At 38.4% G+C, this 15,035-nt stretch overlaps 1 protein-coding gene across 3 annotated transcripts; it reads left to right on the plus strand.

The window, feature by feature from the left end:
- The first annotated feature begins 1,630 nt into the window (after positions 1 to 1,630).
- On the plus strand, positions 1,631 to 14,386 carry RIC3 (RIC3 acetylcholine receptor chaperone). 3 transcript variants are annotated; one of them, XM_083348364.1, is made up of 6 exons: positions 1,631 to 1,842; positions 6,858 to 7,087; positions 8,322 to 8,400; positions 9,956 to 10,049; positions 12,323 to 12,471; positions 12,993 to 14,386. In XM_083348364.1, the coding sequence occupies exons 1-6, from the start codon at positions 1,698 to 1,700 to the stop codon at positions 13,487 to 13,489; spliced, it is 1,194 nt and encodes a 397-aa protein (XP_083204490.1). In that variant the 5' UTR covers positions 1,631 to 1,697; the 3' UTR covers positions 13,490 to 14,386. The 3 variants fall into 3 exon arrangements, with proteins under 3 accessions (XP_083204490.1, XP_083204492.1, XP_083204491.1); XM_083348366.1 differs by having other exon boundaries at positions 13,179 to 14,386; XM_083348365.1 differs by having other exon boundaries at positions 12,326 to 12,471.
- The last annotated feature ends 649 nt before the right edge of the window (positions 14,387 to 15,035 follow it).

The raw sequence follows: 15,035 nt of genomic DNA on the forward strand, positions 1-15,035 counted from the left end.
CTCTGATCATCAAGATGTAGAGACCAAGAGGGAAGGATAGGAAGAGCGATATGGCCATCACCCTCTCAATTCAGTCTTTTATACCAATTTTCATGTTCTGTCACTTCCCACATGCTGTCATATTTCTGTACAGGATGTCACTAAAGAAAACTATCCTTTTAAAATCAATTCTCCAATCCAACTGCTATTAACATTATGATGGAAAGTTTTATCAACATTAATTAAGGTAATCATCTTCCTGACATACTAAGAGGTGAAAAGAGAATAAATAAAACAAGAAAACTTACACCAGAACTCGTTAGATGTCCAATTATTCTTAAAAAAGCAGCAACAACTTAAATACAAAGTTTTATTAGGTAAAAGCCTTACAATCATGAAATTTTCAGAAGAATCAACTTCTTTCAACTTTATTTCTTCCCATGAAAAATATACTAAGCGGATCAAATAGATGCAATCTTTTTTCATTTAAAGCACTTACAGCTTTCTCTTGTAGAATTACCCCAAGTCTGCTCTCTTTTATCAAGTTGCTTGATCTATTGACTTCTCTTATTATTAAGTTATCTCTTTACTCTCCTACCATCCGGTAGGAGATATAGGAATATAGCCAGCCATACCAACAGGCTGAAAAATAGCTTTTATCCGTGGGCTGTTAGGCTTTTAAATGGGACATAATCCTATGTAGAATTGACTTGGGAGGCCGGTGTGTGGTGTAGTTGGTTCACATAGTGTGGTGGGATGGAGGGTTTGTTGTCACTGTGTGTTGGGGGGAGAGAGCACGGGGGGGGGGGGGGAGGCTCAGCTAATCTCAATGTACACATGTTGTACTTTGACAATAAAGGTTTATTATTATTATTATTATTATAAGTTGCTTGATCTGTTGACTTCTCATGCTTGGCTCTGCTTTCACCCCATCAGGTATACCAGAGAACAAAAACAAGAGACCAGGTTTCTATGGAAAGTCTCAGTCATCCAGGTCATAGTTATCTCAAAGGTGCTTTTTCACCAGGCAACTGGACTTTCTTGTTTTTCTTTGAAGACATTTCACCTCTCATCCAAGAAGCTTCTTCAGCTCTGACTGGATGGTGGGGAAATGGAAAGATTTATACTCCTTGCAGACAGCTGTTCATTTGCAATATAAATTTTCTAAAAAAAATAAATAATGAATGAATGAATAAGTAAATAAATAAATAAAATAAAAATAAATAAATAAAATATCTGCACGGTTTCAGCTCCAGGCAGGGGAAGTGGTGAGTGCTGCCACCAATCGGTCACAACAGGCGGGGCACCCATCAATTGGACAGAGCAACCTTTGCAGAGGAGCAGGAGCAGGAGCACCAGCTTTAACTCTAGTTAAGAGTCCAAAGACCCGGAGTCTTCTTCAAGTGCTGCCGCTACAACGGCGGCCCAATCATAGCAGAGCGATTGCTTATATCCCCGCCTTTTCGAGTCAGCAGCAGTTTTCTATTGGCAGGTCCTGTGTGGACAACTAAAAGCCTCGCCGTGTCTTCCGAAGGTGCACGCGCGCGCACGGCCAGGGCTCCTACGCAAGCGCAGCAAAGGCACGCTTCTCTCACGACCCTGAACTCTATGGTAGCGCCGTGCTTAGTGCTGCAGGGAGAAGCGGGTGGATGTGACGCTAAAGGGAAATAGGCCGGGTCGATCCCGTTTCCGGTTGTGGCCAGCGCGAAGTTGTTGCCATGGCGTATGCTACGTTCCGGAAAGTGGCTTTGGCTTCTTGCTTAGTGTTGTGCGTGTCGCTGCTCCTACCGAAGTTTTTCCGTTCGCGGGGCTGGAGGCAGCCGGAGCCCTCCAGTGTCGCCCCGTCCACCGCCACGCCCGAGGGTAAGAGGCAGCTTGCAGGGCTCCCCGGAGCGGCTCCTCTGGATCTTTTCCTAGCATTTGCGAAGGAAGCCGCACGGAAGACGGTCGCCCTCTATGTCGCCTTGTGCTGCAGAGGTTAGGCGTCTAGGAAGGATACAGACAACAGTGGATCCCCGCTTTATATTGAACAATAGTTAATAATCCTCGGGAAAATGATTAATGTTGAACTGTATCTTTGATAAATCCTGAAAAAGTGCGAGGTGAGAAAGAATAGCAGGTGTGGTTGTATCTCTGGGCACAACCATACGTATCCCTATAAGGCTCTTTGCAAAGCCATCTCTATATATAGCCCTCAGCTAGTCACGCCTCTTTTCCAAATCTTCAGATTTGCTTTAATTCCCCAAACTGCGAGCCAGATTGGCTGGGAAACCTGGAAGTTGCAGGCTCAACATATCCTGTTTAGGTTGGGATAGAACAGGGGTAGGGTAACCTCGGCTCTTTTATGACTCATGGACTTCAACTCCCAGAATTCCTGAGCCAGCATAGCTGGCTCAGGAATTCTGGGAGTTGAAGTCCATGAGTCATAAAAGAGCCGAGGTTACCCTACCCCTGGGATAGAAGGACTGATGTTGCCCTTCTTAATTTTTGCAGTGGCATTTTTGGGGCAGCAAGCTCAAATATTAGAGTAGGTAATACATTTGAAAATGTACGCTGTTAATCTGTGGATTCTTGTCAAAAGGGGCTAAGGAGTGAACAAACTGTGATTCTCACAAAGTAACATTTTAGTTTTAGTCATTTTTCACAAAGCTATTAAAGTCTGCCAGTTATATATTTTTTTTACCAAAGGCGCCTACGAATTTCTAGACTAGCATAAAGATGTAAAGGAGGAGAGGACCGAAGAATTCACCTTTTCACTGGTTGTCTCATCATTGTTTGAAGCAGTGCCACTCTAATTGGTACAGTTGAGTTTTAGTCCGAGCTAAATAAAATTACCAGTTTGATCTGTGAATTACTTTAGGTCTTTGGGCTGTAGAGATAAAATGTTATTACTTAGAACTTTTTCCTGTATTCTTTGTGCCTGTTCAACATTCAAAATCTTCTGTAAACTACATTATAGGAAGTGTGAACAAAGCAATTATTACTACTAAACTAATTCCATACACTTGCATTTACAGTATTTTATCTCAGTGTTTGTGATCCTAAAATGGGATTAACATAGCAATAAATTCAAAATATATTTCTAAGAAAATTTGTTTTATTTCATTTCTTTGAATTATTTCATTCATAAGCACTTGTTTTATCTTCCATTGCATTAGTTTCTTAGCTTTTTGTAATGATCACAGTTATTTTCATACATGTTATGTTCTCATGTCCATTATTATTTGCTGATTATACAATATTTTGGATGTTTTATATTAAATATAAATAAATATAAAGATTGTTCAAATGACCCACAATGTGTTTTCCTACTTACTGTTTTCCTCAACCCTTTTTTACTGGACATGCATCACTGCCATTATTCTAAAGTGTGTTTACTGTTGCTGCCCAAATCATGTATGCTTGTATTTTAATATAGCTTATCTGCACCCTTTGAATCTTAGATGTCACCACCATATCATTACTCCCTCATGTCATTTTTAGAGTCACACTTTTACTACCGAAATGGAAGCAGTAAATATTTTTCATTGCAACAGAAATTCAATAATATTTCTATTTCAGTTACATTTCCATAAGCCATTATTTAAGCAAGTTCACCTTTTTATTTCATATTTTTTTGTATTTAATTTGGGCGAGTTAACAATATATGTTTCTTGGTCTGTTTGAATGGCACCAATTTTGATGAGATACTGCTTATTATGCTTTTCCAAAACTAAAGAACTTCAAGATCTGAATATTTGCATAGGCAGATGGATATAAAATGTGTATGCATTCTTCTTGAGTTGTTTTTAGTTATTACAGAATCAGTAATTTTAATTAGATAATAAAACATGGCTGCAAAATATAAAGGTTAAAAAAGAGACCCACAATCAGAACATTTGAAGAACACTCAATTCAATCAACAATTCGCTGAACATGTGGTTATTTCCTTTCTTTTAATCTTCCAGTAATCTGTATACCTAAGTGGATAAAAGTATCTCAAGTTATTTATGCTTTGAATATGTCAGTATTCGATAGAATTATAGTTTTGTAAATGGGGAAACCCATTAGTTTGGCTGAAATTTCCCATCAAATGCACTGCATAAATGATAATGTACAACAAGATCATTGGAGATTAATAAGTACTAACTTTCTCCAGAATTCTTAACTAATAATTCTTACCAATCTTTCATTGGTTTTATGCAGTATTTACAAGATTTTTTTAGAAGAAGATTCTTCTACACATTTGGAAATATCTTTGAACGGCATACCAGCAGCAGTAACAATTAGAGGCCCCTAGTGAACAACCACTTAAATATGAGCCAGCAGTGTGCTGCAGCTACCAAAAACCCCAGTCCATTCCTAGGCTGCATCAACAGAGGGGTAGTATCAAGATGACGTGAAGTGATGCCGTGGTAAGACCACATTTGGAATATTGCATCCAGTTCTGGTCACCACGATACAAACAAGATGCTCAGACTGTAGAAAGGGTGCAGAGAAGAGCCAACAAAATTGATTAGGAGCCTGGAGGCTAAAACATGATGGTCACAGGAACTGGATATGTCTAGTGTAACAAACAGAAGAACTAGCAGTGACATAATACCAGTCTTCCAATATTTGAGGGGCTGTCACAGAGAAGTAGGGGTGTCAATCTATTCTCCAAAGCACCAGAGGGCAGAACAAAAAAACAAACAGATGGAAACTTAGCAAACAGAGGTACAACCCAGAACTAAGGAGAAATTTTCTGACAGAACAATTAATCAGTGGAATGGCTTGCCTCCAGAAGTTGTGCTGTATATGCTCCATCACTAGAAGTTTTTAAGAAGAAATTTGACGGCCATTTGTCTGGAATGTTATAGGGCATGGGTAGGCAACCTTGGCTCTTTTATGACTGGTGGACTTCAACTCCCAGAATTCCTGAGCCTGCTCTGGGAGTTGAAGTCCACCAGTCATAAAAGAGCCAAGGTTGCCTACCCCTGGTATAGGGTCTCCTGCTTGAGCAGGAGTTGGGTTAGACCTCCAAGGTCCCTTCCAATTTTGTTATTCTGTTAATATGGAAAACCAGCAAACCTGTCTTGTCTCAATAGATTTCTCTAATGGCAATCATACTGAAAAACATTATGGTTTATTTGGGGGGGGGGGGAATTTATGAACAAAAATCAGCTCAACTGTGTGGCGACCTAACTGCGGTTTTATCATTTCAGGCCTAATTTGTTCTAAGTAGCTATAAATTCAAAGGGTAAGTGCCAAATTAAGCTAAGAACTCCTGTGCATCTATAGTAATCAACATCAAAAGTTTCTGAGCACATTCTCAAATGCATACTAATTTCAACATAAACTGGAAAGAGCCAGTTTGGTGTAGTGGTTCAGACTCCAGGCTAGAAATGAGACCATGAGTTCTATTTTTCCGTTAGGCCCAAATTCCGATAGGTGATCTTAGGCCAGCCATACTCTCTCAGCCCTAGGAAGAAGATAATGGCAAACGGCTTTTGAAATCTTGCCAACAAAACTATTAACACAAAAAACAAACAAAAAATGCTGAAATTGTCCAACCCTGAAAACCTTGATGGTCATTGCCAAACTATTCTCAAGTTTCTCCAGTGTCACTAATGGTTGATAAAAATTTTCATAACTTGGGAAACCTGAAAATGTCCTAAAATGTAATTTCAATGCCTGCCCTTGACAAGTTCTGGATAATTCTATTTATATTTTAAAATGTATATACATATCCTGACTTAGCAACTGGTTGCTTAGTGACACTTTGAAGTTATGATAGATCTCCCCAGAGCTATTTACATCCAGGTCCAGAGTTCTAATTGCCACAAGTCACATGATCGTATTTGAGTGCTTGGAAACAAGCATGCATTTATGGTGGTTTGCAGCATGCCATGGTCACATGACTGATTTTTAGCGGGGGGGGGGGGTTGCTGGTTTTTGGTGTTTACTTTTGGTTTCTGTCAAAAAACAACTATTGAAGAAAACAGGTTCGTTTAATGACCACTACATTCACTTTATGGCCACCACAAAAAAGGTCATGAAATTGATCATGGAGTGACCCATTAACAAGAACCATGACTTACGACCATGAATTCTGAGCTCAATTACAGTCATAAGTCAAGGGCTATCTGTAAATTGCAAAACTAACTGATCTGATTGGCTTGGTTATTGTTGATTTGAGTTTTCATCTTCATGAATAAGGGGAAGAAGCAAATATACTTCTATACCTGGGGGTGCTAATGTATCTTTTCTTTATTTAAAAATGTTAGTTCAATACATTTTTTTCTTCCAACTTTTCAACTTTAACTTTTTTTGCTACCTAAGGAGAACAGCAGTATTTCATGTAAATTGCGAACATTTGTTTTAAACAAGCTATCGGTATCATAGCTTATTACTGCAATTTTAAGCATTCCCAGATATATTAAACTATCTACTGTCAGCTCAAAATATGTGTTACCAATTCATGGAGTCATTATCATTTGGAAAGACTGTTATGAAGACTCTATTCAATGGCTCCATTTAGCTTACAGTATGTAACCAGACATGTTAACATTTGGATTTCACCTATTGATTAGGATGTAAATAAAAACAGTGTCCTATTATAGATGGATCGACAAGACTATTTGCTTTAATTAATAGCTCTTAGCAATAGCACTTAGATTTATATACCGCTCCACAGTGCTTTACAGCCCTCTCTAATCGTTTTACAGAGTCAGCACATTGGCCCCAACAATCTGGCTCCTCATTTTACCAACCCTGGAAGGATGAGGCTGAGTCAACCTTGAGCTGCTCAGGATCAAACTCCTGGCAGTGAGCAGAGTCAGCCTGCAAATACTCCATTCTAACCACTGCTAAGTTCATTTTCTTTACTGAATACATCTTTATGATTTGATCTTTTTCAGGAAAAAGCAGTGGCTACTTTCCTCCAACAGCACGTCCCCAGATGTCTCCAGAAGTCAGACCACCTGCTTCCCAGTTTCCAAGATCTCACCTTGCTGAGGCTATTGCCAAAGCCAAGGGCGGAGGTGGCGGAGGAAGTGGAGGCAGTGGTACTGGGAGAGGTCTTGTGGGACAGGTCATCCCAATATATGGATTTGGGATCCTGCTATACATCGTATATATTCTGTTTAAGGTAAGATATTTATCTTCACCCTTAAATTAATTCTTGTGTCAAGAAAGTACATGGCAAATCGTGGGTCTTGAGGTCACATTACAGGAATCTTTATGGTAAAGACAATATTTATTTTTCCCCTGTAGAAAATTATAGAAGAAATGTAGAAGAAATGGCTGAGCAATAGACAGATACATTCCATCAATTGTTTTTGCTTCTGTCATTGTGGAACCTAATTGGTGCTATTTAAGAGCAGTTAAACAGCCAGCACATGACAGATTCTGATGTTCAGAGTTCAGCCTTTGAACTGCCAGATATTCTCCCCCATTTAAAGGAAAATAAATAAGCAAGGATTTAAAGCTGAAACTGATGCTCTCTGTAGAAATGTTGCAAAAGTTAAGGACAAATATCAGAATATCTAGTTATTTTCCCCCTTCTCTTTATATTCTTTGCATAAAACATTTTGGTAAATAGAATTTCAGTGGCTTCTGTCAAGTTTTGCCAATGTTTGTCCATTTTTTTTAACGGAATTTGAAACTGTTCATTTAAGGATGGCATCCAGTATTGCCTAATCAGAAATGACAATCCTACAATGGAAATATCTCTTCCTTTTGGCAACCTCTTGCTCTTTCTGAGGAACCTTTCCAAGGACATGTAGGAAGATTCTAGTAATTGGGAGCTTATGGAATAGTTGATATTGCACACATGGGTACTTTTTCAGGCATTGTCTCACACTGCAACCAATTAGTTTGGAAATATGGGACAGAAGGGGAAAAATTCATATTCTTTCTGACTACGCAATATACTTTCTGCCATTCTGCCAAGTAGCACTATAAAATACGTAATCTGTTGCTTAGTCTTTGTTTCACTTTAAGCATAACAAGGAACCAGAAATACTTGCCAAAATATAAAAAAGGACCTTTTAAGACTGAGTTTTGAGAATGTGATTTTAAACTAGGATCAAACCATGTTTTTCAAGGCTAATTCATTTGTTAATTTATAAGTTTAAGCCAGAGATTCCTCAGTTTGGTCATCTTAAAACTGGAAGAAGATTTTTATGACTTCTCCTGGTATACGAAAGGGGATGGAAATGGAGTTACTAAATCCAAGACTTACAATATCAACAATTCATTGATATAATTAAAATAATAGTTTCTAATTATGGTTAAACTGGCCTTTTTCTCATTCTCATGAGGCTTTTTAAAGATGCTATTCTCACTCTTTCTACAATAGTAGCTTTTCTTCCAATTAATAGCTTTCCTCTAAAGGGATGATCTCAACAGCCGAGCACAAATGCCCTCCTTCAACACCTGGAAATAAAAACCGGAAGATCAGTAAGTACCATTTCAGATTTGAGATAGAATTTGTTTATCTGTGTGGCTTAAAAGACCCTGAGAGGCTTACTATGCTAAAAGTCAATACAGTAATAAGGAAGTAAAAAATAAAATAAAATCCAGAAAATCCCTCAACAAAATTCTACACAGGGACTTAGCATCTACCCTAGCCCAAGGCTTGGGGAAATAACCAGGTTTTCAGAGCCTTCTTCAATATTATCAGGGTTGGAGCTATAGAATGTCTGGGGGGATGCTGGGTCCCGATAGATGAACCTGATTAATCAAAGGAACCCAGAGTATACCCACTCCAATTATATTTATTAATGAAATTTATATAGTCACCTATCTAACAAGAAATGATTCTGGCTGGTGTACAATAAATAAAGAAGAGTAGAGCTATAAAACAAAACATTAAAAAATATAAATAACGTTTTAAAAAAGTAAATTAAAGGTAAAAATATATACAGGGAGAAAGAGAGAATGAGTATATCCATCTTACTAGTGGGGCCATATAAGCACGTCTCTGGTTTTCAGGACCCCGATGCCTGGAACTTCCAGAACATCAGAAAGATGGAACTGACCTAATTGGGGGGCCACAACATGCCTTCCTCCAGATCTAATGTGGTGGGCTGTTGTAACTAGGGAGAGGTGGTCCCTCAGATAACCCAGTCCCATGCCAAGCAGAGCTTTATAAGTGATAATCAGCACCTTAAATTGCATCAGAAGGTCAACTGACAACCAGTACAACTTGCAGAGCAGTGGTGTCACCTGGGCAGACCAAGGCATGCCCATTACTTCCCACACCACTATATATGAAGCAGCTATAGCTTCTGAGTGGTCTTTAAGACAACCCCATGTACAGAATATTTCAATAATCCACTCACGAGATGACTAAAACATGAATAAATGTCAGAAGGGCCTCCCAGTCCAAAAATGTGTGTCTCTGTGTGTGTGTGTATTAAATATGTCTGAACTCTTCTACTGTATATACAAGTAGAAATGTTCTTTGCTTCCTGAAGCATAGTATAAACCATTTTACTGTACTTCTATTCTTTATATATTTTACAAAGAATGAATCCCCATCTTTTTAACTGATTGTACTGTATTTATTTTTCACGCAGTCCTAGACATATACGTTTTAAAATAAATTTTACCCCAGCCAGTGAGATTTATTCTTGAGACAGGCTGTAACCTTGTTTCTCCTTCTTCTCATCCAAAATAATCATTCATTTTCTTCTTTTGCTGAATATTATATGTGTCACTAGATTATGTTTCTAACCATGATAGAGCCTTGCCTTTCTTTAGGCAATAAAAATCAGACAGCGAAGAAAAATTGAATGCAGCATATATGATGCTTCTGGCTTTAGGGATAATCCTTTCCCCCTCTTTTTCTGTTTGGAAAGAATAAAAGATAGGTCTGCTTACTAGCATTCATGGTTTAGAACAAATTCCATTTTTTCTTGATGTACATTTAAGACAATCCATGCTCGTTTAGTGGACTGAACTGTTTCAGCTGCTGCTAGTGACACCTCCTGGAACTTTGTTTATATTACAGCTGACTATGAACTTGCTCAGCTTCAAGATAAACTGAGAGAGACCGAACAAGCCATGGAAAAAATAATCAACAGAGTGGGACCCAACTGTGAAAGGTACTGTTCTTTGTTGAACGCTCAGTTTTTATACTTACATACAGACCGGGCCAATTCACATTTTCAAATGTTAAGTTTCTCTCTCTCTCTCCTTTCAGAGGATCAGCTGTCTTTGACTTAATCTGAACTGATGTGGAAGATATAGTGGGAATTACAAGCTAATGTACTATAATGCAATTGAAAACAATTTTAATAAACTTACAGAATTCCATGGCAGAAAAATCTATTGGAAGAGAACCAAAATTACAGTAGAGGGAATTCTTTCAAAGTGCAAGTGCAAACAATCCCAAAGTTTGTGTGTGTGTTTTAAAAAGGGAGACAATTTTTTTTAAAAAAAACAATAAGACTGGACAAATAGTTGGTGAAGGTTACAGACATATATAAGAGGTGAGGGGGGAAAAAGGGAGAAACCACCAAGGAAGACTGCAACAAGACAGGTGGACCAGATTTATAGAAATGCTAACAGGGAAAGCAAAACTCAAAATGCCCTCAGGCAAAGGAAAGATGCCAATGACAAAATGAATTGCTTCAAACATATTACAAAGTGGAAAGGGTAAGAAGAAGACAACTTACTAACATGCAAAATGGTCAGTGATGGCTTGGTCAGAGAAGAGGTGAAGGGGAGGCTCTCTTGAGCAGTCAAAATTACTCTTTTCTACATCTTTTCCACCTGCCTGACCAAATGCTAAGTTACAGTGTCTTGAAACAGATTTATTTATGCCATTCCCTTTCTAGATGAAATAGCAAAACCAATATTCAAAATGAAGCAAAACCGCTTATCATTCCATTTCCTTTCAGAAATGAGTCCCACGTAGCCATTTTTAAGAACAGCCATGCCATTTGGGATGGGGGATAATCAGTTGAGATGACAGCAGTCCCCCTAGCGGGCCCACGGCTCTTTTGACTCTGATGGTCATTCCTCACTATATCACAACTTGAATTTGAGTTCTTCACCCTAATCTACAGCTTCTGAGCCGCATTTTCATTTGTACCCCATCCCATTATGTGGCATGGTGATGGTTTTTTTTATTATTATTATTTCTTGAGAAAAAGTTGGACAAGCATTCTGAATGCTTTCTTCTTTCTTGTGATATTTAATTAGCATGGGAGAAAACGATAAAAATTGTAAGTCACTCAAGAGATGAACACATGTAAAAGGTCCCTCGTTCCATTTATTTCCCAATGGCCAATGCCTTTGGGTCTACTATATAATTATTTAGTGTCATTATTTTCTTTAGCAATAATGTGAGTCACTAAATAAATGAAAAAATAGACCCTCAGTAAAATATTTGGGACATTATTTTAAGTCAGTACTTTTTTAGTCCCTTGTCCTTTTTTAGTACCATTGTTTCTCTCATCTTTTACCTCTTTCAACAGAATTGTGCTGATGGAAAGGTAGCAGAGACCTTTCCTTGCACTAGTAGTACAGGTGACAACCAAAGTGTGACCTTCCAGATACTACCGTACTTGACTGCCACTCCCACCACTTCTTGCTATTAGCCATGTTTGCCGGGATGCTCAGATTTCATCCTAATTCTGATTTAGGGATATTTTGGACTATAAGAAGCCAGAGTAGTCTGATTTCAGAGGATGGGAAATATTTAAATGATCATCAATATAATTGCTTTACATGTTGGTCATTGTAATAATTATATTTGGGCTGAATCTAGAACAGCTGAAATGTTACAATCCGTATCATATCAAAGTTTGAGTAAAATTTATTTTTCTCCTTAAAATTAGACCACTCTGTGGCTAAAGTATGTTTGTGGAGGTCAGTTTAAACTAACCAACCAAGATTTCCTGTTTCAAAATAAGCTACCATGAAACTTGGGCCATCATCTCTCCTCCTCAATTTCACATGCTACAAGACAAAAACAGAAGTTTCCACTTCTAGTCTAAAACTAATCAGTTTTCTCTGGCATCTGAATCTGGGAAACTGTGACTTACCTTCTATCTTGATTCAAGTCGTTGCATGACATAGTAGATGTTACACCAAGATATCAGTATTTTCAGTGCCCTTTCTGTGAGAGCATTTAAAACATACTATGTCACTATGTAACCTCACATATTTTTTTCTGTAAATCATTCCTTCTCCCAAGAAGGAAATTGCAGTGAACACTCTTTTTTTCCCCTTTGTTATTGAGATTGCCCGCAAAGACTTATGGAATGTGGAGTCCCCCCCCCAGGAACCCTCACCTGGACCATTCCATTAAAAATATGTATAAATATTGCCAGACACTGCTACTGGGTGTGTTTTAATTCCTATTCCACAGCAGGTCCCCAAATGTCACAACTGATCAGGAGAAAAGACTTCTTCAACAACTCCGGGAAATTACTAAAGTCATGAAAGAAGGCAAACTCATTGACAGCATCTCCCCGGAGAAAGAAGCAGAAGAGGCTCCTTATATGGAAGACTGGGAAGGTTAGAGTGAAGCTTGCTCAGATTCATACCTTACCATTTACTCCCTTTATAGTGAAAAGGGCACTTTGCAGGTGCAAAGTGAAGTGTCTACAGGTACCACATTGCATGTCTCCAATAGATAGTTGACTCATGGCGACTACTTGGGCTAATCTTGGCAAGGTTTTTCAAAAGTGGTTGCCACTGCCTGCTTCTTAGGGCTAAGAAAGCATGACTGGCATAAGGTCACCCACATGTTCAAGGTGGGACTGAAACTCAGGGTCTCCCACTTTCTAGCCCGGTGCCTTAACCACTGCACCAAGCTGGCCCTCCTGACTCCAAGTAAGCTGTGTTTATCTAGAATTCCAGCAACACTGGCTTGAAAGAAAATGTGACTGCAATTTAATGTTGGGTAAATGCATTTACCACACGGCTTCCCCAAATTCCCAAAGTCCGGAAACTTTTATCAGAAATTCTGATAATATTGGGAATAAGTTGTTTGGATTCACTGCATAATCTAAGATCAGTTCATTTTATGTCTTAAGGTTATCCAGAAGAGACCTTTCCTGTTTATGATAATTCTGATTGCTTCAGGCACAGACAGGACACCATTCTGGTAGATTGCCCAGATCCAAGCCAGCCTTCTGCTGAAGAGATAGCTGAGCGAATGGAGTTTCTGGACAGTGAGGACTGTTTATATAGTGAAACTCTTTTATCTGCTCTTGCCATAGCGAACAATGGCTCTGCAGCAGGACCTGAGAAGAACCAGCAGACCACGTTCAGTGCTCAGAGTGGGACTGGCCATAACTTTGAGGAGTGCTACTGTTGCCACTATGAAGAGGATGATCCTGCTGTTCTAGCAGAAAATGCAGGATTCTTCTCTGATAGCTGCAGCGAAACGGAAGAGGTAGTCAAAGGGGAGCTGCCGGTGGACTGCGATTATGGAAATATGGTATCCACAGAGCAAAAGGATGAGGATCCTGATGAAATTGGTATCCTAAGAAAGCGAAATACAAAAGTCACCGAGTTGCTAGGACACTGAGGATTGTGTAAAAAGAGGTCACTTCCACAGACTGTGATTTTTGCTTTTAGGACCAAGCTTAACTTCTCTGTTGTGTGCCCAGTTGAAATCTTGCAACAGTGTTCTTTGTCTCCCTTGCTACGGCCTCCAAAGATTTTGAAAACAAAATAATTTTACATAGTTTTTTTTATGCACTTTTCTTCAGCTTTTGCCTTCAAGAGTGCAGCTTAGGTTCACTGCATTAACCTAGTCCTGTAAAAAATGCAAAAAGCAATCCAAGAAAAAAAATGTTCTCATTTTTCTCAGTGTATTTATGTATTAAGAGCAAAACTTGTCCTACATAGACTGATGTGGTTCATTTTTAGTAACATACAAGGGCAGCAAACGATCAATACAATTTAATCATTATATAAGAAGTACAGTTTAGACAGATTTCTTTGTTCATTTTGCTAAGAGATAAAAACCTTTCATATCTTAAAATGAAGAAATTACAGCATGCAAAAGATATTTCATAGGCCATTCAGTTGATGTAGTGATTTGATTCAAATTTCCAAGCTGAATCTCTGAAGGGATGTGAAATATCAAAGTTAAATAGATGTTAAGACTGTCCAGTGATCTGGATTTGAATAAGAAGAGATTTGTTGGATCACACAAGAGTATGACACCTTCCTGTGATTCTTTAAAAATGGCCTCATTTTTATAGGATTGTGCAGCTGCTGCATGGAAACCTGCGCTGCAATCACACAATCCTGAGAACAAATGTGATTGCTTCCTAAATGAGTTTACAAACGGACACTGAGTTTGCATTCAGGCTCCTATGGATTCAAAAAACATGACTTGTGGGTCAAATTTGAAGTGTTGCACATCGATATTGGATATTTGTGAATCAATCTGGAAAGAATAAATCCTAATTTGGAAATTTAACAAGTTTTTGTGCTTTTCTTTCCTAATAGAAGTGAAAGTCTAAATTGATTTTCCCAATCAGTTTGGAAGTCTAAGTAGAAGAGGTGCATTTTTTTTCAAAGGTTCCAAAATCTGAATTGGTTCAAGGTCAATTTGTACATTCCTTGTACTTCAGTATCACCCCATCCAGAAAAATATCAGTTGATCATCTGGCCTGGTAGCCAGAATTCTCCATAATTGATTGGTTGCTTCATTCATTCCCAGCTGGGACTTTCAAGATATATTAGGTTGCAATTTCTATTGTTTCCTGGCAGTTTGATGAATTGCCATTGGATGTGAAGTGACAGGAATTTTTCCCCATGCAGTGACACAGATTGGGGCATCTAAGTATCTTTTTCTCTGTCTAATTAAAAAAAACAGGTGGTTTCATTTTGGCAAAGATTGCTAATATTTTTTTAAAGGAAACAAGCAATCTTGCTCATCTCACTGGTAGCTCATTGTTTGCTATCTTGCTTTTACACTGATGGTTTCTATCACATCTTGTCAAATTACACTTCAGCCTGAGTATGTTTGGCTATAATCTAGATGAAACAAAGTCAGAATAAGTTTTGCAAAAACTGACACAGAACTTAACAGCATTGTGAAAATCTTAAGAAACTAGGGG

Source organism: Vipera ursinii, assembly GCF_947247035.1.
Source record: "Vipera ursinii genome assembly, chromosome: 1".
Lineage (NCBI taxonomy): Eukaryota > Metazoa > Chordata > Lepidosauria > Squamata > Viperidae > Vipera > Vipera ursinii.